Source organism: Acomys russatus, chromosome 6, assembly GCF_903995435.1.
Source record: "Acomys russatus chromosome 6, mAcoRus1.1, whole genome shotgun sequence".
Classification (NCBI taxonomy): domain Eukaryota; kingdom Metazoa; phylum Chordata; class Mammalia; order Rodentia; family Muridae; genus Acomys; species Acomys russatus.
Genome location: NC_067142.1, coordinates 6,428,094 through 6,451,314, shown reverse-complemented (window position 1 = coordinate 6,451,314; position 23,221 = coordinate 6,428,094). Strand labels below are relative to the sequence as shown.

The following is a 23,221-nucleotide window of genomic DNA, read 5'->3' as shown; positions in this document are numbered from 1 at the left end:
GAATGATACATTGGAGTCCATGACAAACATCACTAGCCTCCTAGTTCTGCAAAGAGGACTACAGAGCTCACAGCTGTTTCTGAATGCACACACAGCCAGGGACAGGGACTGATCCTTTCAGCCTAGCAGATTTTTCTTTATAAATTCACTTTTGAAAATAGTTGACCAGTCCACTTACATAGAGAACATGCGATTTTGTTTGCCATGCCATTTTTGTCAGTGAAACATTTTGAAATACAAAATATTTTCTTGTGTGTCCAACAAGATGAAATCAAAATTCTAAACAAGTTAAGTCTTACAGGAGTATATCTCAAAAAAAGTCCTCAAGGATGGTCTATTAAATGCCCATCTAGGTGTGCCAGTAATTAGCAACCCTTGTGACTTTCACAGAGAACCCTCCAAGCTGAGGGAAAAAGAACAAGTTCTTCTGACATTCTCTATCCATGTCTTACTGGCATGGGATCTCTACACACAGCAGAGCAGCGGGTGGGTGTTAGAGGTGATGCGTGGCGGCGGATTCTTGAAGGGAAAGATCCAGAAACTGACCAAAGGGCTGGTGTTTCAGACTCCTGGCGTACGCATGTCCACAAAGTCTTACTCTCAGGATTCTTCAGGAAAATTTCAAAAACCTGAGGTAAATCAAGTCACACACATAGCTAGATTCATGATATTTACATTTTAAATTCTTATTTTTTGTGAGATGGCTTGAGAAAAATTGGCATGTAGGCTTCCTGGGAATTAGGCATTTCCCAATATTTCCTGGTCCATCACTCTCCTAGTAGGCTCTCAGCTTCACAAGCACAGAGTAAGCTCTAGTCACAAAGGAAGAGAAATGAAGGAACATGACAAATGCAATACACCGGAGACACATGGTCAAATATTTTCTTCAACAGCCAAAGGTCTGTTTGGATTATTTTGATTTGGTTGCCATTCAAAATGTATAAAAAGTTCATGAAGACCAGGGTTCAGTAACACACACACACACACACACACACACACACACACACACACACACACACACACACACCATTCTGTCTTCACTGTTTTTTTGATTTTTTTAAAACATGGATTTGAGGTTTAATTCTACTTGCATACACAGCATCTGTTTTAACCTACCATCTACTGTATCTAGAGAGCTCATTGCACCCACATGTACAGTTTCATGTCTAAGTAGAAAAGTCTAACTTGGGAACATGATTTTGGAAAATCATAAATTACAGCCCATTGAGTACACAATTATGAGGAAGCATGCAAACATCTTCACAGCCTTCATCATCTCCAAACAGTTCTCCTGGAATCTTGCTGAGACCTCACCCTCTGTCCTTGTCTTCAGGTGAATCAAGTGGCCAATCGCAGGCCAGCGCTGGCACCCAATGGTCAGTGTCACCCCCATCTCATCACAGGGATCCCATCACCAACACCTGCTTACCCCCTAAGTTGGCACCCACAAGAGGCATCCCTGTGACAGGCTTCAGCCGCAGGATATCACAGTGAAGCGCTTAGAGATGCAGGACATGTTGTGCAGCACGATACCGAGGAGGAAGACCAAAACGCAGGCTACCAGGATGACAGTGCACACACCAGACCACGTGGAACTCTTCACCACACCTCGCCTGTCAGGCTCTTCCTCCACAGCCTCCTGAGGAGCTCCACCCTGCAGAGGCTGCTGCTCTGCAGGGATGGTCACCACGGTGAGAGACTTCTGCTGGCTCCCTGGTAGCAGGCGGCAGCCCATGTCTCCTGGCAAGAGTGTGCGCTCCTTAGAGATGGGCAATGGCAGCATGTAGCACCCATTGCTTGGAAGTTTGATGAAGACTGGGGTGTGCTCAGAAGTGTGTGGTATGGCGATGACTGCCAGGACCTCAGGGTCATCGGGTAGCTGTGATACAGAGAAGCCTGGGGGCAACTTGGTGATGCCACGGCACCAGGGGCACCTTACGTCCTTCTGGCTGGTCCTCATCTGCTGAAGGCACACCGAGCAGCAGGTGTGCTTGCAATCCAGCAACTTGGGCCTTCGTCTGGGGCTGTAATAATTAAAACAGATCTGACATTCCAGCAGGGAATCCTGGGAGAGTGTCTCCATCGTGGACCAAGATGCAAAGGGCTGGGCCAACAACAAGGTGAAAGAGCTGATTCTCAAAGGTCACCCCTCTGGGTCGGTCTTCTCCAGGTCACCAGGGGATCAGTAAGCTCACAGGGCATCTAGCATTCACATATGTGTTAATTTCTGAGGGAGAAAAAATGCAAATGAATTAATTAATCCATTAATTAAATAATTAAGGCATTGCAATGTGGATTAGTTAAAGCATAACATAGCTCAAAAGTCTTGTTCCTGAGTCAAATTTTAAACCCCCCTACTGGTGAGACTGCAGGTTTCCTGTAATGCTAAGTGGGAAATCAAATACAATTTCTTGCCTTTATTTGCCTCCTTGTGAGACTTCACAACCACATACAGGAAAATGTATGAGCAAGTGCTTTGTGTAAGCATCGCTTACTTGTTTTATGACCAGTCCCTTCTTTGATTATGTCTTTAATTTGTTATTTTTACATCATCGAATTTGTGGGGCACAACGTGATCTTTCAATACCTATTCATACCACCTATGATCAAATCAGGTTAAATAACATATTCCATCATCTCAAACATTTACTGTTTCCTTTTCTTTTTTGCCATAATCTGTGTATATATACGTGCACATGTAGGCCCCAGGCTAACATCAAGAGTATTGCTCAGTTTCTCTCCAAATATTCATTGAGGCAGCCACTCTTAATTAAACAACAGCTTGCTCACCAGCCAGCCTAGCTAGCTTACTTCTCCAGGGGACCCAAGCCTCTGCCTTCTAAGTGGTAGGTTTAAAGGAAGTCACCACACCTACCAACCATTTACCTGGGTGCTAGGGATCCAATCTCTGGAACCCGTGTTTGCATGGCAAATAGTTTCTCTGCCAGCATTACATCTTTTTTTTACTAGCTTATGTGGATTCCACAAAGGGGAAGATTTCATTGTGGCATTTCCAGGCAGGCAGACAGTACACTCCTTTCTTAGAGGTGATTGAAATAACCCCACAGGCAGAAGCTCACAAAGCTCATCTTTTTATCTCTTCCTCCAAACACCTTTAGTGAGATAACTCTTTATCGATACATTTTAAAAGAGACCAAAAGCACAAAAAGAAAATCCCACAGCAAAAGAAGGCCCGCGATGGACCTGGAAGCACTGTAGGCGAGAGGCCAAGCGCACAGGAGAATCACAAGTCAGTCCTTTCAATGCCATGGTGATTTAGGCTGGCCTGACTAAACACTTAAACTTTTTGGGCAGTGGTGGAGAATGAACCCAGGCCTCACATATATGCTCTACCACAGAGTCATACCCCAGCTCTTAAAGCAAATGCTCTTAACTCGGTGTACTCACAGTTATCAGTAAAGAACTAACAGAAGGAAATATATGAGAAGTAGACACAGAACTGCCCCAAAGCATGAGGCCAGCTAATGTGGAGTACACAACACAGCAGCAGACACAAGAGAGACCTTGCCTCAAACAAGGTAGGAGAAGACTTGGGGAAGATGCGCACCACAGACATACAATACAAAAAATAATTACTGAAAAAAATAAATTATTAAAAGAGAAAGACACCTAAGTGTGTTAAGAGTACCTGTTTTAATATTTTTATTAAAACTAAAATTACTCATACAGCATTCAGAAAGTCCATATCAGAATCAACCATATCTCTAACCACTGGTCTGAGTGATCTGTCATGTACAAGGTAGAGATGTGTCTAGCACTGTGGCAAATATGCATATATGTGTGAGCACACATGTTCATGTGTGTTTACATGCATGTGGAAGTCACAGGAAACCTCCAGTGTCATTATTAGTCACCAACCACGTTTTGTTTTGAGACGCCATCTCTTATTGGCCTGGAATTTCATCACCAGTCTACACATGGCTGGCTAGTGTTCCCTCCTGCCAGCGATCTCTGCTGCTGCCAGTGAGCTGACAGGGGCAGCTTCACCCACCATGCGCCATCACTGGCATACGAGAAGATGCCACTGTGCCCAGCTTTTTATATCTGTCTTTGTGTCAAAGACATAGTGTCTGCCTACAGATAGTCCCAAATTAGCTGGGAGCTCTAGTCACGTAAGCTTTGTTACACCACGTCAGAAAAGCTGGAGGAGTCAAAGCTATCTAGTGAAAAATATGAGCAAGAGAGAAGGCTGTGGCATGCAGAGCAAGAGGCCAGGCAGGCTGTTCTCAGGATAAGAAAACAGTGCAACAGCAGCCATTGTCTGCTTATCCTTCCATCTCCCACATTAGTTAGAAAGTTTTATCTAGTCCTAGAGTGACGGACAGTTGTCTTCTCAAAGAATTTTACAGCTTTAGCTCTTTATCCCAATTATAAGCGAAGATAAAGAAGTTGTTTCTCAAAAAGCTTTGCTTTGAGAACCCTTCTACAGACCGGGACAGCAGATCCCATGGGAATGAAGGCAGCACAGGCTGTCGACTAAAGACTGTGGCCAACCAGCATCTGGTGCCAGGCATGGGGCTTTATAACAAGAAATGGAAAAAACCAAAAAGCTTAAGAGTAAGATGAATCCATCTCATCTGGGTTGAGTTGGGAAGAGCCGTGAGCAGACCATCAGGTATGACAGAGAGGATCCATGGCTTGGGTAAACAATACAATGAGCTGGGCGTGGTGGCTCACACCTTTAATCCCAGCACTCAGGAGGCAGAGGCAGGCAGATCGCTGTGAGTTCAAGGCCAGCCTGGTCTACAAAGTGAGTCCAGGATGGACAAGGTTACACAGAGAAACCCTGTCTCGAAAAACCAAAAACAAAAACAAAAACAATACAATGAGATAGAGAGTGCTAAGAGATTTTATGGACATTCACACACACACACACACACACACACACACACACACACACACACACACAAAACACATCTCACATCTTAAAGAAAATGTGAGTTTATTCTGGAGCCATTTTAAGTGACTATGTCCTGGGAACACAGATTTAGGTTACCCTAAATTCCATACTTCAATATGAAAACAGTTTCACAGTTTTATAGAACAAAGAAAGTCCTAAAAGGAGGCAAGTTTAAAATACATTGGTGGATACATCAGAGAGGCAGGTAGACCAAACTACTAGTTTGCTCCAACCCAAAGCTAAGAATGTCATCCAATAGCATCTCAGGCCTATGGAAAAACTTCCCCCATTTTCTGTAACTGCCTCTCTTTCATTAGATAGTCACAGGATTAGTTCTGACGCAGAGGTTGAAAAGGACTGGCTGTTCCATGGCAGAAGCTACCCTAAGGTAAAGTTATTAGCCTCTGCATGACCTGCAACATTTCTGCCTCTCCATGGCACTATAGTTCTAACCACTTCACCAGAATTTGCAGACACAGCTTCTATTTTTCTCCCCAACATAATGTTTTTATTAAATATTTTGGAATTTTACACAGTGCACCCTGATCACACTGTTTCCCACTCCTCGCAGGTCTACCCTGCTACCTTTGTGCCTCCCCCACAAAATAAAACCCAGACAAGTTCAATTTGTGTTGCTCAAATACTCACTGGAGCCTGGCCAAAGTCCCAGTGTCCAGCCCCCTAAAGAGAACTGAGTACTCACTCACATAGAGTAAGGTCAGGCAATGCACTGTGGTCACGAGCATGAAGAAGTCAAACCAAAGCCTTGAAAGAATATCGTGTCATGGAGAGAGACAGAGATGACATGCAAAGAGTTTGTTTAGGATAATTCCACTGCAAGATCCAGGAAGGTATTTAAACCATAAGGGAAACTCAATATTGGACATAAAAGACTGAATCATAGTCACAGGAATGTGAGCCACAGGCTTAAGATAGTTTTTTTTTTTTTTATATAAAAAGATTTGTTTATTTATTAGTATGTATACAGTGCTCTTTCTGCATGTACACCTGCATGCCAGAAGAGGACATCAGATCACATTATAGATGGTGTGAGCCACCATGTGGTTGCTGGGAGTTGAACTCATGACTTCTGGAAGAGCAACCAGTGCTCTTAACCGCTGAGCCATCTTTCCAGCCCCCTCAAGATAGTTCTTATGCAGAAATTAGAAATAGGAAAGTAGGTGCATTGCTCCTGTGGAAAATCCAGAATGGGGGTATGAAGCCCTGGAAAGATGGCCATTCCCTTGTGGGCAGACTTCCCTCTGCCAATGCAAGGTTGCTTGCCCTCCCTGTGTTTCACCTTCTAAAGAGAAGCCACACCTAAGTTATTATGGAGCTAACTGCTGAAGAATCTTTCTGTAAATTTGTAAACCCCATAACATGGTGAGCTTCAGAATTACATCAGCTCAGGACACTGTCCTTATTCTTTAAGCCACCCATCAGCTGATACAAAGCCTGTCGATTGCTGTGAGGTTGACTTTGCAGAAAGGTGATGTTTGCTTAGGGAATTACAGGGACAAGCTCCAGGAGGTTGAGTTGACGGAAGCACAAACAAAAGGGACACATACAGTCTTAACAAGGAAGACTTTAGGGTCTTCTTGCCTTCTTGCTCGTCTCCTTCTTTTTTCCTTCTCTGGAACAAACAAACACTCTTTGGGCACCCGAGTTCCCCATGATGAAGTTTGAAGACAGCAGCCTTTCCATCTTCCCAGAATGCCTGCCCCTGAATAAAACTCACTACCTCCCCCAAATTTTTGTCTGCTGAACACTGGTTTTCATTGGTGAACAGCTAGATGTAGAGCTAGCGACACTTCTTGTCACTTTGTACCCAGGATAGTTTATTTTTCTTAAGGAAAGCAAAACAAAAACTCCCCAAGGTGTGTTGGTGAATCACACCCTTAGGTACTCTTCATGTCAAACTCACTGACACAGATCAAGCCACAGTGTGACCCATATATGGTAAATGTCAAGCTGTAGTGTGGCCCATGGATGTCAATGTGCACACAGAGGAGAGGCTACTTTGAGCTATGGTAGCAGGAGAAAAAAAAACACACAAGAAACTATTAAGACGACAAATTCCTGAAACTTTATGAGAGATAATTCCTTATACCCAAGAAAATGTCCTCACTGTAAATAGAATTGAAGACAAATGTTTCCTGGTACAAATCAAAGATGTCAATCTACAAATTATTCTTCCTGCCATATTATTTACCTCAGCTGCTAAGTAATGGCATGGAGAACAGTTTAATGAGGGCAAAGCAAGGTGGAACTGGTATCTCTCTTTTCCTTTTAAATAAACTCCTATCTCTGTCTTTTATCACCTCTGACTGTGGCATGAGGGCAAGTCACTTAACTCCTCTGAACTTATATGACCTCATCAGCCACACAGAGATGGTCCTGGCTGAAGGTCAAGTGAGTTCACCCCCGACTCAGAGCACTGCAGTATGTGATGTGCCCAGAGGCACTTCCTGGTACAGAGAGCTGCCATTTTGAACAGCATGCTGGAGCAAGTACAAACATTCTTCCTGGCTCTGCTCCACAAGCCTGCAGCACCACCATTCTTCAATAAAGCCAACATGCAAGCCGACTCGTGAATTTATACTCAGGGAAATGTTCCCTTAATTTTAATATTAAGTTCCCTTAAAAGTAGATTATGCTACTCATCTTCCAACTCCATCCAACTAAGTTCTTCAGAGGTAAAGTGGAGACACAGTTCTTATTTTTGATGCTTCACTTTTTAATGCCTTTTTGTCGGTGGCATCTCTAATGCATACCCTGCTTTGTTATACATACAGCCAGCCTGTGTGGCATTACAGTTTGTTTTCTGGAGCATAATTGGTATTGATGGTGATTAGTTAGGGAGACAGAAGAAAATGTATGAGGCTGCGGCCTGAAGTTAATAATGAATCACTCTTTCTTTTCATCATGAAGTCAAGAGAAGCAATTCGCCAATCCACGAGAAGGAACAAGAGCTCTTGTCCGCTGAGGCCGGAGGAGACGTTCAAAGTTCTTGTCAACTATGGTATACAAACATACACACCGGCAATTGCCTTGGGAGTCTGTGCTTGGTGTTGCCTTTTTTGAGAGCAAGATGGTAAACTCAAATAAAATACTCATTAAATTTTAAAAGGAGCGAGTACTTTAGTAGAATGCACAAGAACAAGTATAGGCTGAAATATATTGGACCAATTTGTTAAATGTCACTGCAATTTATTTTTTTCAAAGAACCTAAAGTAAAGATCAAAGAGAAAAACAGACCACACAATAAGGAACAGAGGCCAAGGAAAGCCATCGCCAAAAAATTATAGCTTACAAGACAAAACTTATTTTCAAACATGCCTTCATAAAACACGGCTATATGTATGAAATCTTTTGCACACTGTGTCACTTAGTTAAGGTCTGTTTGGGGTATTCCTGTAGCTTTAGGGAGCTTTGGTGTCAAGGCTCTGGAACTATTCTATATTATTAACACTTTTATAAAGCAAGATTTCTTTTTGGAACTATGTGATTGGTACATCTTATAAAATATATTTGCATAAATTTAGTGGGAAGTGAAATAGCAAAGGTCTGGGACACTGAATCTGCACAGTCCAGGTGGCTTTGTACAAGGTCAGGCACATGAACCTGTGCATAGAGATGGAGGTGAGCTAAACAGTCCTGGTTGACTTTCTCCATTGGCAGCTAGGCATACTTATGACGCTCATTGCCCTCACTTAGGCACCCCCATGCAACCCCCAGTTTCAGGGCCAATCATAAAGCCTCTGTAGAACCATAGAATGATACTGGTTACACCCACCTGACCTGTACTTGCCACATCTGATGTTTACACAAAAACCTAAATTTAAGGGTTGCGTTAAAAGAAATCTCAAAGAGCCCACTTCACACTACATTGCTTTTCTTTTTTCTACTGAAACAGCTTATTTCTCTGAGGTAAGCCAGCTACCTAATGCTTGGGGGAGATATTTGAAATGAGATTGGACAAAATAATTATCATTCTATTGTATCTGCTACTTCAGATAGATGGACTACTTCCTTGTTGTAATATGCTATAGCAAATGTCCCAATTAGTGGCCACAAAGGAAATGGCCTAGTAACAGGCAAGTCCTTGACTTCTAGTTTTCTTGCAATAGGAAGCAATCCTCTGGGGACAGGGGGCCCTTGATATGTAAACAGTCTACTTGGTGCAAAAACAGCCAGTGCTTTAATGGAGTGAGGCAGAGGATACTGGATATTGACATAGTTCAATTGAGGATTCCACTGGCTTAAGTTCCAATCTTTGTATAATATCATCCTTGGAGCATCCTGAGTTTTTGTACTTGATGAATCCAAGAGTCTAGAGAGCAAAACTATCCTTTAAAAGTCTTACAGGATGGAGGGAAATGGAAAGGAGTCACTGATAGTGCTGGTGATTAACAAAGAAAGTAGGGAACAAGAAGAAAAATAATGACCAGCTATGATGCTCACTGCCCTCAGTGACCTTCTGCCAGGGGAGCCCCACCTCCTGAAGCTTACTCACCTCACAGTCACTGTCCTGGCCACGACCTACTTGCCCAACATGCTTGTAAAGATGCCATGGGGCCAAGGGTGTGCTATGCCCAGGAGCCCTGGCATAGTACATGACAGTGATCTCACTGAGAAACCTAACCTACCAAGCAGCCATGGCTACCAGAGATGGTGTTGATTTGACCTGAGAAGCATCTGTATAAGTCAAGTTAACAACAGAAAAATGCACCCGACCAAGGTACAGCTTCTTATTGCATAGTAACAAAGTATACTATAAGCAAGACACTTAACCACTAAAGGTGCATTTAATATCACACAAATCATGATGATCACTGGCTTTGTTTGAATATCCAACCAACAATCAATACCTTGTGAAAAAGGAGATAAGGATTTTATACATAATTCTACTCTTAAACAGACAACTTCCCTTGGGCAAATCACATCTGGACTAGATGGCGTTCTAAAGGACCCTTTAATAAAAAGCACCATATGGCATGCTGGGTCTCCAATAGTGTGGCAGCCCACCAGAGTGCTTTGTTCAGTTGATATCTTTTATACCCAACAATAATTGAGGAGGATTATGCTGGTGACTTTGAAAAGTGCATAATTATGTGAGAAGAGGAGGAGTAACATCTCCGCCTACACTAGAAGCTGTTATGCTTTCAATGTGGGATGTTCCAGGAGCTTGCGTTTACAGTGGTGTTTTCCAGTTGGCCAGTGGCGCCTTTAGGAGGTGGGGCTTGGCTTTTAGATGGTCACTGTGGCAGGCTTCTGCCTGCTATGAGAAACCTATGCAGGATGTACACCGCTATGAACTCCACCATGCCTTCCCTGGAGGCAAAACACAGGTTTCCTTCCTTAAGTCTCTTCTGTCAGGTACTGTGGTCACAGCGATGGGAGAGCCACTACTGCAGACATTACTCTTTTGTGCCCATTCAAAGGATGTATCCAGCTAGGGTTAATGTTCTTGCAGAAATATTACTACTGTTACCAGAAGCAATGATAACCTTGTAATATTTGATCAATGTCTTTCCTGGACCAAGTAAGGCATCCCTGGCATCCCAACTGGGGACCCAGCCAAGATCACATGTGCCATTCACCTATCACCATGCTGTCTTTATTCACCCATCACTCCCCATGGCCTTTATTTGCTGTATATGCCAGTAACGGCCAAGAAAAAGTTGCTGGTGGTAATAAAGCAGAGAACAGCTATAAAAGACTATCAGGGGAGCCCAGGCACCCCAGAGGGAAGGAATGATAAAAGATGCCAGAGTCAGAATAAGGGAAAAACAATCAACTCCATCAACTTGCCTGGCTGCCAGGATGTGAACAAAATCAGAGTAAGTGATGACTCTAGCAAATTGGCAAAGTCGATGAGATGGAAACCAAAGAAGCTAAACCTTACCAAGAGTTTGCAGGTCCATTAGGCAGGAAGGTTCACACAGATGTTCACTGAAAACCACATGCCAAGTATCTTCCAGGGCACTGGGGACACAGGGCGAACAAGCGCCCCTGCCATTTTGGAGCCTGCATGTGCGTTCTGAAGGGAAGAGCCATGCTAAGAGAAGCACAGGACAGAGGAGGAGCAGGCAGAGACCTAAAGGAGAATTTCCCCACTGCCATGTCCATGTAACAGAGCAGACAGGGGCCAGCCAGGACCACTGATGAACGCTCGCTGCCTGTCAGAGACAGAAAGAAGAGTGGCCTTAAGCATCTACTTCGAAGAGTAAGTTGGAGGGTAGGACCCTGAGGTCTTCTGTATTTGGTTAAGCATTATCCCGGGGAGCAATGCAGGCCCTGAGCCCACAGACCATCCAGATCTTGGACTATAAGACAGTATCAAGGCAGATACTGAAGATACCCCAAGGCCAAGTTTGAGTCATTGCTGGAGACTAAGAGTGTTATAATCGGACAAGACAGGAACCTCCAAGGGTTGGTAGGGCTCAGCTCCAAAGACAAGCTCAAGCGCCCTGAAACCAAAGGGCTCTCAAGTTAGGGACCTTGATAGTCTCCACTTTTCATGTGGAGGTCACCAAGATCTTTTGAAGACCCTCAAATTCCTATGCAAATATATGCGTTTTGTGTTGCTGGGATACACATCCATGGTCTTTTGAATGCTAGGCTACCATTGTGTATCTTCTCCCATACCCCAGCACTGCTGGTTTTTGCTGTGCTGACACTGAGGTGGGTCCCGCTCTGTAGTCCAGGATAGCCTTAAGCTCTCCAGTGTCCTACTTTTGTTTCCTGAGTTTGGGGATTACAGAAAGTGCACCACGAGGCCCTGGCACTCCTAAGTGGTTTTGCTCAACCTCAAATCCACCCCCCAAAAAAAGAAAAAAAGGAAGAAAAGAAAATATTTGAAAGCATAACTAAGGTTTTTAGTGCTGTTTCATTACATCAGGGGAATAACGGCTTTGTGGTGGCCTCCTAGTTAGTAAGTTCTGATTCTCAGTAGGTTCTGGGTATCTGGGATGTATTGTCAGTTTACCAGTGTATATCCAATAACCCTAAAATGTAAAGGTAGTCATGGACATGAGTAGAGCACTGTGCCCTGCAATGACAAGCATAGAATCTCAAGTTCAGTACAAAGATCCTTACCCCTGAGTGTGTCAGGGGGTGGGGTGGTGGGAGTGGTGGTCAGCAAATCAAAATGAAGTCTTCTTAAAACATCCCTCATCTGACTAAAAGTAAAAACCTTGGAGAAATCCTGACCGCATTCCTGCTTCAGGGAAGGTCCACTGCCAGGATAGAGAAGAGGAGGAAACCATTAAAAATCCCTTCTGTTGAGCCCCAAGACCCAGACCGCCACATCAGGCTCCCATCCCCCATTCATTCTTCTAGAACTCATTTGTCTTTCCTAATTAACATTCCTCAATTGTCCTTCCAGATGCACCTGGTTGGTTGCCCTTTCCCCTACTAAACCAGGAATCTAATCCCTCAGCCTGGCCAACCCTTCCAGTTATTCATTGATCACTTAGCATGAGTCGCATGTCTAAACAAATATTTTTCTTGTGTAATCTGCTTTCTGCTAGTTTAAATTACAGGGCCCAGACACTGTTCCTAAGAGAGGATATGAAAAGGTTTCCCCTCATCAACAATCAAATAAAACTGCACTTGCAGAAATAGGCACAGAAGTACTGAGCACTGAGTGTCAGTGCTCCCTAGTGGTCTAGGCCTCCTGGTCTTCACATTCAGCCTGTAACTCTGGAGACACATATCCCCAACCAGCTTAACAGGCGACCTCTCTGGCAAGTTACAGGATTCAAAGTGTTTTCATAGTAGTTTTACGTACCATTTTGGAAATCAGAAGGCTCAAGGATACAGCAACACTGCTTTACAGATGCAAAATTTCAAGTGAATCAACAGAGCAGGAGATCCAGAGTATCTCAAAGACCATTCATAATGGCTGCCACTGGCCCTGCCTACTGGATGGTCAGTAGGTAGCCAAGAGGAAGATGAGGAGGGAACTGGCTCACATGACTGTCACCACTGAGGAGGCTGATGACAGGCCTCCTGCAGGCTGAGGATCCTGGGATGCCTGACTGGCACTCAGTCCAGTTCCTAAGGTCAGAAGGTGAGGAAGCTCACAGTGAAATTCTTGGTCCTAGTCAGAAGGCGGAGAAATGAGGGCTGCTGGCGTGAGCCCCAGGGCCTCAAGGCTAAAGACCGTGCACAGCCTTTCCATGTCCAGGACAGTGGACGAGGGTGCTTTAGTTCTAAGGAGGTGGGGAAGGGAACAGAGCCGACTCACCTTCCACATCTGTTCTCTCTGGCCTATCGGCTGGCTGCGTGCTTTCTGACCATGCTGGGGTAGAGTCTTCACCTATAATTCATCCCATGGTTCTCCACCCTCTGACACCCAACATTCTACTTTTGGAGTTGGTGCTAAAGAGACAGGGTCTTACTATGCAGCCTAAGCTGGACTTGAACTCACAATCATCAGCCTGCCTCAGTCTCCTAAAGGCTGCTACATCTGGTGTAAGCTATGAGATACCACACATGATTACCCAGCACTCTGCTTTACCAAATGTCTAGGTGTCTCTTGACCTAGGCAAGTTGACACCTATAGTTACCCAACATACCCAATAGCCCAATACTAAGAAATGCCTTACTAAAATCAGGTTCAGACTACTAAACAATGTGGGCAGGAATATGGAACTCATGATAACTGTGTATGAAAGGAAGTTCTTCATTTGGTGGAACTTCACAAAGACATAATGATAAATTGCTCTTGATACGGACACAAATCCTGTATTCATTTGCACAGTGGTAGCAGTTCTAGGTAGCTGAACGGGTACAGATGCAGCCTCCTGAGTCTCAGCTCTACAGGCAGTGTACCATGAGAGAGTACCACACCATCTCAGCTTCCGTCATCCTGTTTGCTCTCACCTTTCTGTATCCATCTCCTATCGGTCTTGTCTTTCTTGAAAACCCTCATTAATGCAGGAGGATGATGTGCAAATGGTCAAACATATCAAATGCTCCTGGATGGAAGATTCATGACAAAAAAGGCTCACTGGAGTCAGGTGTCCTAAGGCTAGAAGAAGAAGCAAGGAGGGGAAGCTCTCAGTTACACACAACCAAGCACCACTTGCTTGAAGACACCTTTATTTGCATACATTTACATACACACACACATACACTTATAAACTCCTTTAAACTAACTCGAGGAACATTCAACGCTAAAGCTGAAAAGCATGGGAAGTTATGAACATGGTGCTGCTCAGCCACTTCCTTAAATAAGCTAATTTGAAAGCCATTCAGAACGCTCCTTCCTTGAGCAGAGAGCTGCAGCCGCCCAACCTGCCCTCACCACTCATGATTCATAGCTCGAGTTAAGACTCAAACTGGAGTTGCAAAGAGTCCCTAAAGGCATTCCCACTAAAATTAAGCACCTCAAGGAGGCAGCTGTCGGTTTGCTCGTTACTTCGGCTTTCTCTTACTCCCAGCTGCAGTAACTCAATGAGGGTTGATTTTCCATTTAGGTAAAATAAGAAAGAAAGAAAGAAAGAAAGAAAGAAAGAAAGAAAGAAAGAAAGAAAGAAAGAAAGAAAGAAAGAAAGGCCAACCTCCAACCCAGAAGGTAGATATTGAACAGTGGTGCAGAGCAATGCTAGCCATCATTCATTTGTCTTTCTTACCCTAACAATAAATTCAAAAGACTTCTTTTATTTTCTTAAAGGTATTTTAAAATCCAAGCTGGAAGCAAAGTTAATTAACAATAAGACACACATATCTAAAGTGTGGCTGATGGTTCTGACAAATGCACCCCTGTAACTCTGTGCCCCCTGAGATATCTCCACTACTCTACAAGTTTCCCTGTGCCTCATTATTCAAGTGCCTTTACATACTTGGGGCATGATTATGGTTCCTTATATACTTGTAGATGGCCTGGCACCATAGTTTTCGATATAAAGTCTTTGTTTGACTTCATATTCATATTTCATATGAAAAATCATAGAGTAGCATTCATTCAAACATTCTTAAATATAAGATACTCTTCTAAATGTTGGGGATCTAAAGAGAAAAAGATACGGGTCTTCCTTGCCCAGACAGTGGGGGAATGTGGGCAGTGATGCCAGGTGGGAGATGCTGCAATACAGAGTGACCTGGCTTCATGGGGGAGTAGTCTGTGGAAAAGGAAGAAGGGTGATTTGGGTCTATCTGGGGAAACAAAGATTCTCAAAAAAAGGAACCATTTCATGTCAAGGATGAGGAGTCAGTGTGCACACAATGCCCACAGTGAGGCAGTTATCGAGAGATTTGCAAGGAAGGGTGAGAGATCTGCAGGTGCAAAGACAGGCGTCACACCCTGGGTCTTCCAGCTGTCTACCAGCAGGTCTTAACGTCTTTGTGATAATTAGGTAACTAATGGGAAACGACGTCTATAGCACTGCTCTCCTTATGTGGAATTAAGAGTTCATCAAGGGGATTATTAGACAGTCAAGAAACAGGTACTTTCATAGTAAGCCTTTTTAGGAAACAAACAGTGATAAAGGAAGAGACTGAGTCATGCATATTTTAAGTCTGTAGAGATGAAGCCTCAAGCATGCTGCTTCCGCCCATCTGTCAGAGGCTGAAGGGAGAACCTGCAAGGCTCTCCTGGCCATCACCCTCAGATTTCCAAAGACAACTGGTCCAGTCAGAGCCAGCTGTGGTCTGAACGCTGGCTTGTTTCGGTGCATGGGGCTGTGGCTGCCACGGGAAGGAGGAGAGGCACGGAATCCATTACCTTCCCCCTTCACTGTGTTTTAGTTTGAGCACTTTAAACAGACTCATTGTTACACATGAATGGAGAGTTCCCACCTGGGAGATGACGAGGAGTCTGCATTTGCTTGTCAAATTACAGCGGCTTGAACATGCGTGCCTGACATTCGCTCATTCTCAGATCTTAGCAGGACCAATACTCAACGTTCTGAGAGGCAAAAGGTTATATGTGTATGTGTATTTGTGAGTTTGTATGTACATCTGTGTGTATATATGTATGTGTATTTGTGAATGGTGTATGTGTTGGCATGTATATATGAATGTATGTATGTGTAGTGTGTATTTGTATGTATATATGTATGTATATTTCTGTGTGTGCATATTGCATATTTGTGTATGTGATATGTGTATTTGTGTGTGTGTCTGTGTGTTTATATATATGCATATAGTATGTGTATTGGTGTGTATATATGCATGTATGTATAGTGTGTGTGTGCATGTGCGTGCGTGTGTGTGTGTGTTCTCCCTTTTAGCATGTTGGATCCAGGCTTGGCCACCAGCACTTTTGCTCACTGAGTCATCTCACTTACTGCCTCAATATTCTAAATTGCATCTAAATTGGGTATAGACATGTCTCCTGAACTACAGCTGCCTTTACTTGTACATTAAGGCCATGTAATATCCAGTTCATTTTCTTGGAATTAAGACTCAATTCTAAGCCTTGAACTGGTTTTGTTACAGATGCGCTGTGGGTCAAGCACTGGAATCACTGACAACCAAAGCTTAATTGTTTTGACCACCGGAAGGGTACGTTTTGGTCAGGCCCGCCCTCATTGATGAACATTTCGCATTTGAACAAACAGGAAGTTTGAGTTATGATTCGTAGTGTGTAGACATTTCTATTTTGGTTTTAAGAATCCTGTACACACCCACAACTAATCTCAAAGCATTTAAACAACAAAATGTATTTTGAAAAACTTTGCCATAGAGCTGCATATCCATTTGAGGTGAATTAGCAGGCTCATTGTGACTGACAGACCTTATTTGGTGAAAACTGGCATCCCAGTTCAGCCAGGCAAAACCATTTCCTGAATCGTATATATATTCTAGTTAGCTAATCCTATATGTTCCACCAATAATGTATAGTGGGCTTTGTTTCAGATTTCATTTCCCTTGCCAAAAAAAATATGCAGTAACTTTCTTTTCTCAAAGTTCAATGTTTCAAAAATTAGTACATTTATCTTTTTTTTAATTAGTCAAATCCTATTTAGGATTGTATGAAAGAGCCTCACTTAGCAAGTATGTGTTTTATAAATGAAAAATAATTAAAAAGGATTAGGGCTGGCTGACTGGGTAACATGCTTGCTGGCAAGCACGAGGCCCTGAGTTCAAAACCCCAGGGCCCCTACACAACCCAGGTGCAGGGGCTCACACCTGGAACCCTCAGCCCTGGGAGGCAGATAGATAAAAGAGGATCCTGGGGACTCATTGGGCAGCCAGTCTGGGAATGGTGAGCTCTTGATTCAGTTGAGAGTTTGTCCCCAAACATTGAAATAAGGCTGCAAAGACTTGAAGACTTCTTGTTTCTGTGCACTGCCACTCCCACTCCATCCCTGCCTGCACCATCCGCACATGAATACACCACACCACATATACATAGAAAGGAGGGTTAGGCAGACAGGGAGGGGCCCTTTTATGTTAGCTCATAGCATCAATGGGATTTTAGGAGCCCTTCTACTTGTTTAGAGCTTCTTTTATGCCTAGCCAGATACAAACAATGTGTTTTCAGTCACCAAATAGCAATTTGGTAGCAGTACATCTGGTTTTTCAGTATGCCACAATGTGACCTTCCTACCCATAGAGATCCCAAGGTAGCTGTGCCAGTCAGCTGTCATGTGGGCACCTAGAGTGCCGTGACACATCTCTATGCACCATTCAAGGCACTTTGTCTATAGCAGAAACGGGAGAGGGTATTCTGCTAAGCTGGACCTATGGCATCACTCTCTGCTTCCTGCGTTGGGACCCAATGTGAACAGCTGCTGCTACAGTGGACCATAAAAGTGCACGTGAGCCAAGACTCAGTACCTCTCCTTACACTGGTTTTGTTGGACATTTGTCACGACAGTGAGAAAAGTAAGACAAAGGCAATGAGAGCATGCTTCACTTTGCTTTTGATTCAAAGGCTTCTCCTAAAACTCACCAACTATTGCCAACACAATACAGAGATGCATAGTCTGACCACCTTCTCAGGGATGTAGCCATCATAGGAGTTAAACAACAAATGCAGATTTAAATGAAAATGGATTTCTCATAAACCATTAGCTGATGTAGGTCACAAGAATCAGATTAAATTGCTTTATTGAAACAGCTAGTGTATTTCAGAAAATAATTCCGTAATGCTCTCAAGTTTACTGAGTAACTTAAAATCAAACAAGGTCAAATTTAACCTACAGGGGAAGGAGAGAGGAGAGAAAAAAAGCCTGAAAGAAATGTGTAATATGATGTGGTGCCCACAGCCTCAGTGCCAGGGTTCCAAAGGCAAGTTCCACTTCCTCCAGGAACTCCCGCCCTTCAAATGACCATCTGAGTCATTGGTGCCTCTGCCTCTGCAGCCCGCAGAATATCAATGAGAGCACAGGACCTGGCTTCCACGGAGACAGTTTCCTCGGAAGCAGACTGCACAGCTCACACAGCCCAGCCTGAGGCCGATGACTGTGAGCCTGGCCCTCTTCAGCTGATAGGGAAACAGGGTCAACAAGGCCACGCATCTTGACAATGATACCTAGACCTGTACCTACAGCGTAACCAGCATGCAAAGAGGCAGAAACAACTATAGGCAAGGGTTTTTGTCCATAAATCTGTGATGAATCCAGGTAACCTCTCTTAATTATGGCTGCCCTCTAAAGTCTAGCGGCCACCTGTACGGGAGCAATCACAGAATGCAATATCAAACACACTGGGAATGTCAACTCCCTAATTTCTGAGTGTGGTTGGCAGACTCTACTATTCCACAGATCAGCAAACTGTCCCTCACGTCCAAATTAACTACTTTCTGTGTTGCTGCTTTTGTCGCGGCAAAAGGAAGGGTGGGTTTGTTTTGGCTCATGTACTGTTACAGTGGTGAAGACATGGCGGCGGCGGCACCCGAGGCCATGGGATACACTGTGTGCAATCAGGAATCAGAGAGCGATGAATGTTTGTACCAAGTTAGCCTTTTCCTTTTCATTCAGCCAGGACCTCAGCCCACGGACTGTTACCACGCACTTCACACCTCAGTCAGTTCAATCTAGACAGTCTGTCACAGACAGTCACCTTGGATGGGTGTGGATTCTGTCCTGGGGGACACTTGTGTCCTGGAGTATGTGGAGGCCAGCTGCAAACCTGCCCACGCTGGGTTTTTTTTTTTTTTCCATTTCACAGGTGCAGGGTGGCATACACGTGTATGGGTGCATGTACAGGTGGGTATGTACACATGTATGTACACATGCCTGAAACTAAGAATCATTCTTGACTGTCCTTCTAACCTTTTCGAGGAGGCAGGGTTTTGCAATCAAACCCAGAGCTCCCCATTTTGGTGAGTCTGGCCAGCCAGCTTGCTTGGGGATCCTGTGTCTTTATCTCCCAAGGCTGGAATTAAAGGTGGGTCCTCATATCCGTCAGCAACTGGATGGTTTCTGGCAATCCAAACCCTAGTCCTCATAGCCATGCTACAAGTGCTTGAACCAATAAGCAATCTCCACAGCCTCCATCTATGTTGTCTTTCACTAGTCTCTATGGCTCTCTAACTAAGTGAAGCTAGCTGGCCAGTAAACTACATGAATCCACCACTCTCTCTGCCTCTCTGGGATGTGCCTGGGGTTACAAGCACACACCATCATCACACCTGGCTTCTTTATGCGGGTTCCAGGATCTAAGTCCGGTCCTCACGCTTTTATGGAGAGCTTGTATGCTAAGATCTCTCAGCCCAGTCAGACTGGGCTGAATAACAACTGTGGGTTGCAGGCTCTCACTGAGTTAGTGGTGACTTCTCTGGATGGGACAGCAGGAGAATTTCCTCACTCTCGGTTTGGGTTTGCCGGCTGGAAGCACACTGATGTGGGAGCATGCTGACAGTGGCAGAAATTAGGACTGGTGATTCTGTGCCAAGCTTGCTAATTTTCCTCGGATTTGAATTTTTTTTTTTTTCAAAATAAAAAGTTAATTTTACTATGCACTTGCCCACATTCTTACATTCCAAAATTCTTCATAGATATCTTTGTACTACCCGGGAAGCTATTCCCTACTTCTAAGAACCTAGGAGGCAGGAAGTCTTGGTGTGGAGTTAGCAAGCCTCCCTACTTCTATTAAAAGCCCAGTGGCTCTTTCCATGGGTGTGTGAAAACCACCCATAAAAAGGTCCCTGACTCACTTTGCATTCTTCAGAGTCTAGCAGAACTCTTGGCTCCTGAGGCCACTGTGCTGTGTGCAGCAGGTTTGGCAGGGAGGCACGCAAGTCCCCGAGGATCCATATCCCACTGCTTTGTCTGCCTGAGGCCCCCGTACCTCCGCAAACCCTATTTACCTCTGTGCCGTTATTGGAAGAATCACATGGTTTTTGACTGAAGGCTGCCTCCCACTTCACACATCCAGAGACTCCTTTCCTCTTCCTCAGCCCTTCCTCAGCCCTCCCCATTAAAATGATCCCATGCCTCCTTGAGACTTATTCATTCACATCCCTCCATGCCCGCAGATTCCTGTAGATCAGGAAATACATTGTCTCCATGTTTGTAACCTATAGCGTCTAATCGTACACCAGCCATTCATATCTCAGGTGAACCAAATTCATAGGAGGAACATGTAATTCAACCTCAGGCTCATCTCCTGGCTTTTCATTTGTTTTTCCATGCCCAAAGGACCACAGCAGCAGCCACACATGGTCATCTGTAAAACCACAGATGGAGCAGAATCTACCTTCACATGTTAGACTTTGAACCAGGCCGACTCTTAGGAGCACTTCCAAACTAACAAAGCTTAAAATCCAAGCAGACCACAGTGTGGTTTAAACCACACTTCCACAACATACTTCAAGTTCCCTCCAATGGCCCTGATACCCCCTTCCATCAACCCCAGAGCATCCTAGACAGTCCAGACTATACCCAGAGAACGCTTACACTTGTGGGTAGGGCCAGACAGGAGTTCTACTTACAAAGATGGCAAAGAAAGCCTCATGTGGGTCAAGACGTCTGCTGTGTTGGCCACTCAGGTCCAGCACCCATGTCTACATCAGACCTACCAAGGCCTTTCCCAGACTCTTCTCAGACCTCAATTCTCTGACTCCTTTTGCTCCCTTTTTCTGCAAATTGACACTTCTTCATCCAAAGCTGCCTCCCATCTGTTCTCCCATTCTCGTCTCTGCTGGAATCTACCTATTAGCTGAAGACATTAGAAGGAGCCAACTCGCTCTCATCTTCCTCCCATTTCTCCAATCCCAGCTGATCCCTGACATCTTCTCCCACTTCCATAAGCATAGCAGTTCCTCACTGGACCCCACTTTGTTGAAAAAAATAAATTCCCTCTTCCTCTTTTCTGGAACCATCAGTGATAAGCTAAAAATTGAGCTATAAACAATGCATCATACATATTCTAAGTAAGCCTACATAACAACAGTGCAACCATTAGAATCAGAAAATTGACCTTAGTAAATTACCAGTCTGCATTCTGATTTACCAAATGACCTTATGAGACAGAGTATAGGAAGTCTAAGGTCACCTATAGTATTTCTTTGTTCTTCAAAGTGGAGCAGTCCTTTGGTCTTTCTTTGTCTTTTACACCCTTGGCAGTTTGAAATTTTGGCATTCGTTATTTCACAAAATATTGCTTAATTTGATGATGCTCAGGAGAAGACTCTGATTATGCTGTTGTATTGTGTATGTTACAGGAATGTCTCCACGTCCCCATCCCACCCTAGTGGGTAACTGTGTTATAGGAACTCTGCTCACCTGTGTCTCTCTGATCTCATCACTTTGTATTGTATCAAGTTTATTTTTTGTTTTCTGGTGTGTTTGTTTGTTTGTTTGTTTGTTTTGGAGTAATGCCCTGGGCTATGTAAATATCTTCACATGCATCAAATTTTTGGTCACTAGTTTTAACAGGCTTTATAACTTCTTGAATAAAGTAATGATGACAACGGTGGTTAACAGATGATTTTTTTTCTTAATCCCACCATCTGTTTTACATTGACCACTGGCATTTTCACACAGGTAGAACATGCTCCCTTCCTCCTTCTTCCTAGTCATAGATTAAAGGTTTCACATTACTCAGTGAGTTCTAATCTTTGCCTTTGGATGCTTTGATTCTGCAGCAGTGCCAGGACTGGCTGGTACAAGCATCTCACCGCTGGCTCCTGCGCCCTTTGACACATCCTGGCCTCCCCGGGAGCATTCCTGACTTGGTGACACCAGAAGATATTTCAGGCTTATTTTGTTCTTCCTCTGTCCCTGGCCCAGATCCAACCATTTTTTCAAGATGACAAATGTCATTTGGAAACCAAGACTTGAATAATAGGTCCCTGTGGTTGAGAGTACTCTTCCCAGACTTTTAGGGACACAGCCAGAAAATACATGGAACCCATGAGACCTAAAAAGATTAGGCTGGTACTCAGTTCTGGATGCTTGTAGTCCTCCCAAATGCATCAGCTGAAGCCTCATATCAGAGAATGATGACCTTAGAAGATGGGACGTCGGGCCAATCTCTCATGAATGGGAAATTAGGGAGGCAGCTCAGTTGATGAGCATGAGAACACGAAGACCCAAATTCAGTCTATAGCACCCCAGAAAAAGCGGGTGAACCTCACACCCAGAAGTGGTAGCACAAATTGAAGTTGTTGTTGTTGTTGTTGTTGTTGTTGTGTTTTGATAGAGGACATGAATTTGGGGGATGGGTAGAAAGAAAGAGGGATCTGAGAGGAGTTAAGAGGAAGAACAAAGGAGGTGAATATGATCAAAATACATTGTATGAACATGTCAAATAATTAATAAAAATATTTTAGAGCAGGGTATGGCCACGTACATTCCTAATACTAGTTAGCAGAGGTAGGTGAGGCTTGCCAGCCAATAGAAGACCCTGTCTCCAAATGCAAGGGGGATAGCTCCCGAGGAACAACACCTGAGCTTAACTGCCCTCCCCCACATGCACAATATTTATGCATCCGCTTGGACAAACACACATACATTTTTGTTTGCAAATCTCCCGGTGTATGATATTTTGTTATAACAACCCAATACACCATCTGTAAAGTGATTACATAAAAATAAAGAAAAAACACTTTTATGACTCCTATAAACAGAAAACAAACCATAGTTTTATTCATGATAAATAAAATCTGATTTTTATTTTAAAAACATTTTTTAAAGACCTCCTCTCCTGAAGTAGGTGAGCCTCTGCACCAGAAAAGCCTGCAATCGTGAGGCCTTTTCTTCACAATCCAAAGTAGCTGTAGCTACAAAGCAGGGGTGTCATCAGAGAGCTTTACCTTCTTGCATGTGTTCATGCCCTGGTCTGCTGGTTCCCGGCTCCACCTGATTGTGCTGTCTTGTCCACAGCCACACTATG

At 43.9% G+C, this 23,221-nt stretch overlaps 1 protein-coding gene across 2 annotated transcripts in view; it reads right to left on the bottom strand.

Annotated features, from left to right (window-relative positions):
• Window positions 1-1,022: 1,022 nt before the first annotated feature.
• The window catches only part of Rnf152 (ring finger protein 152), a 67,345-nt gene continuing 45,146 nt past the window's right edge, over window positions 1,023-23,221 (bottom strand). Inside the window, exons 1-2 of one of the 2 annotated variants that reach the window (XM_051147228.1) lie at window positions 13,814-13,962; window positions 1,023-2,227 (exon numbers count right to left, since the gene is read on the bottom strand). In XM_051147228.1, the coding sequence (XP_051003185.1) occupies window positions 1,472-2,083 (612 nt within the window). In that variant the 5' untranslated portion in view covers window positions 2,084-2,227; window positions 13,814-13,962 and the 3' untranslated portion in view covers window positions 1,023-1,471. Of the gene's footprint in view, window positions 2,228-13,813; window positions 13,963-23,221 lie in introns of those variants that run through there. The other variant, XM_051147227.1, reaches the window with a different exon arrangement.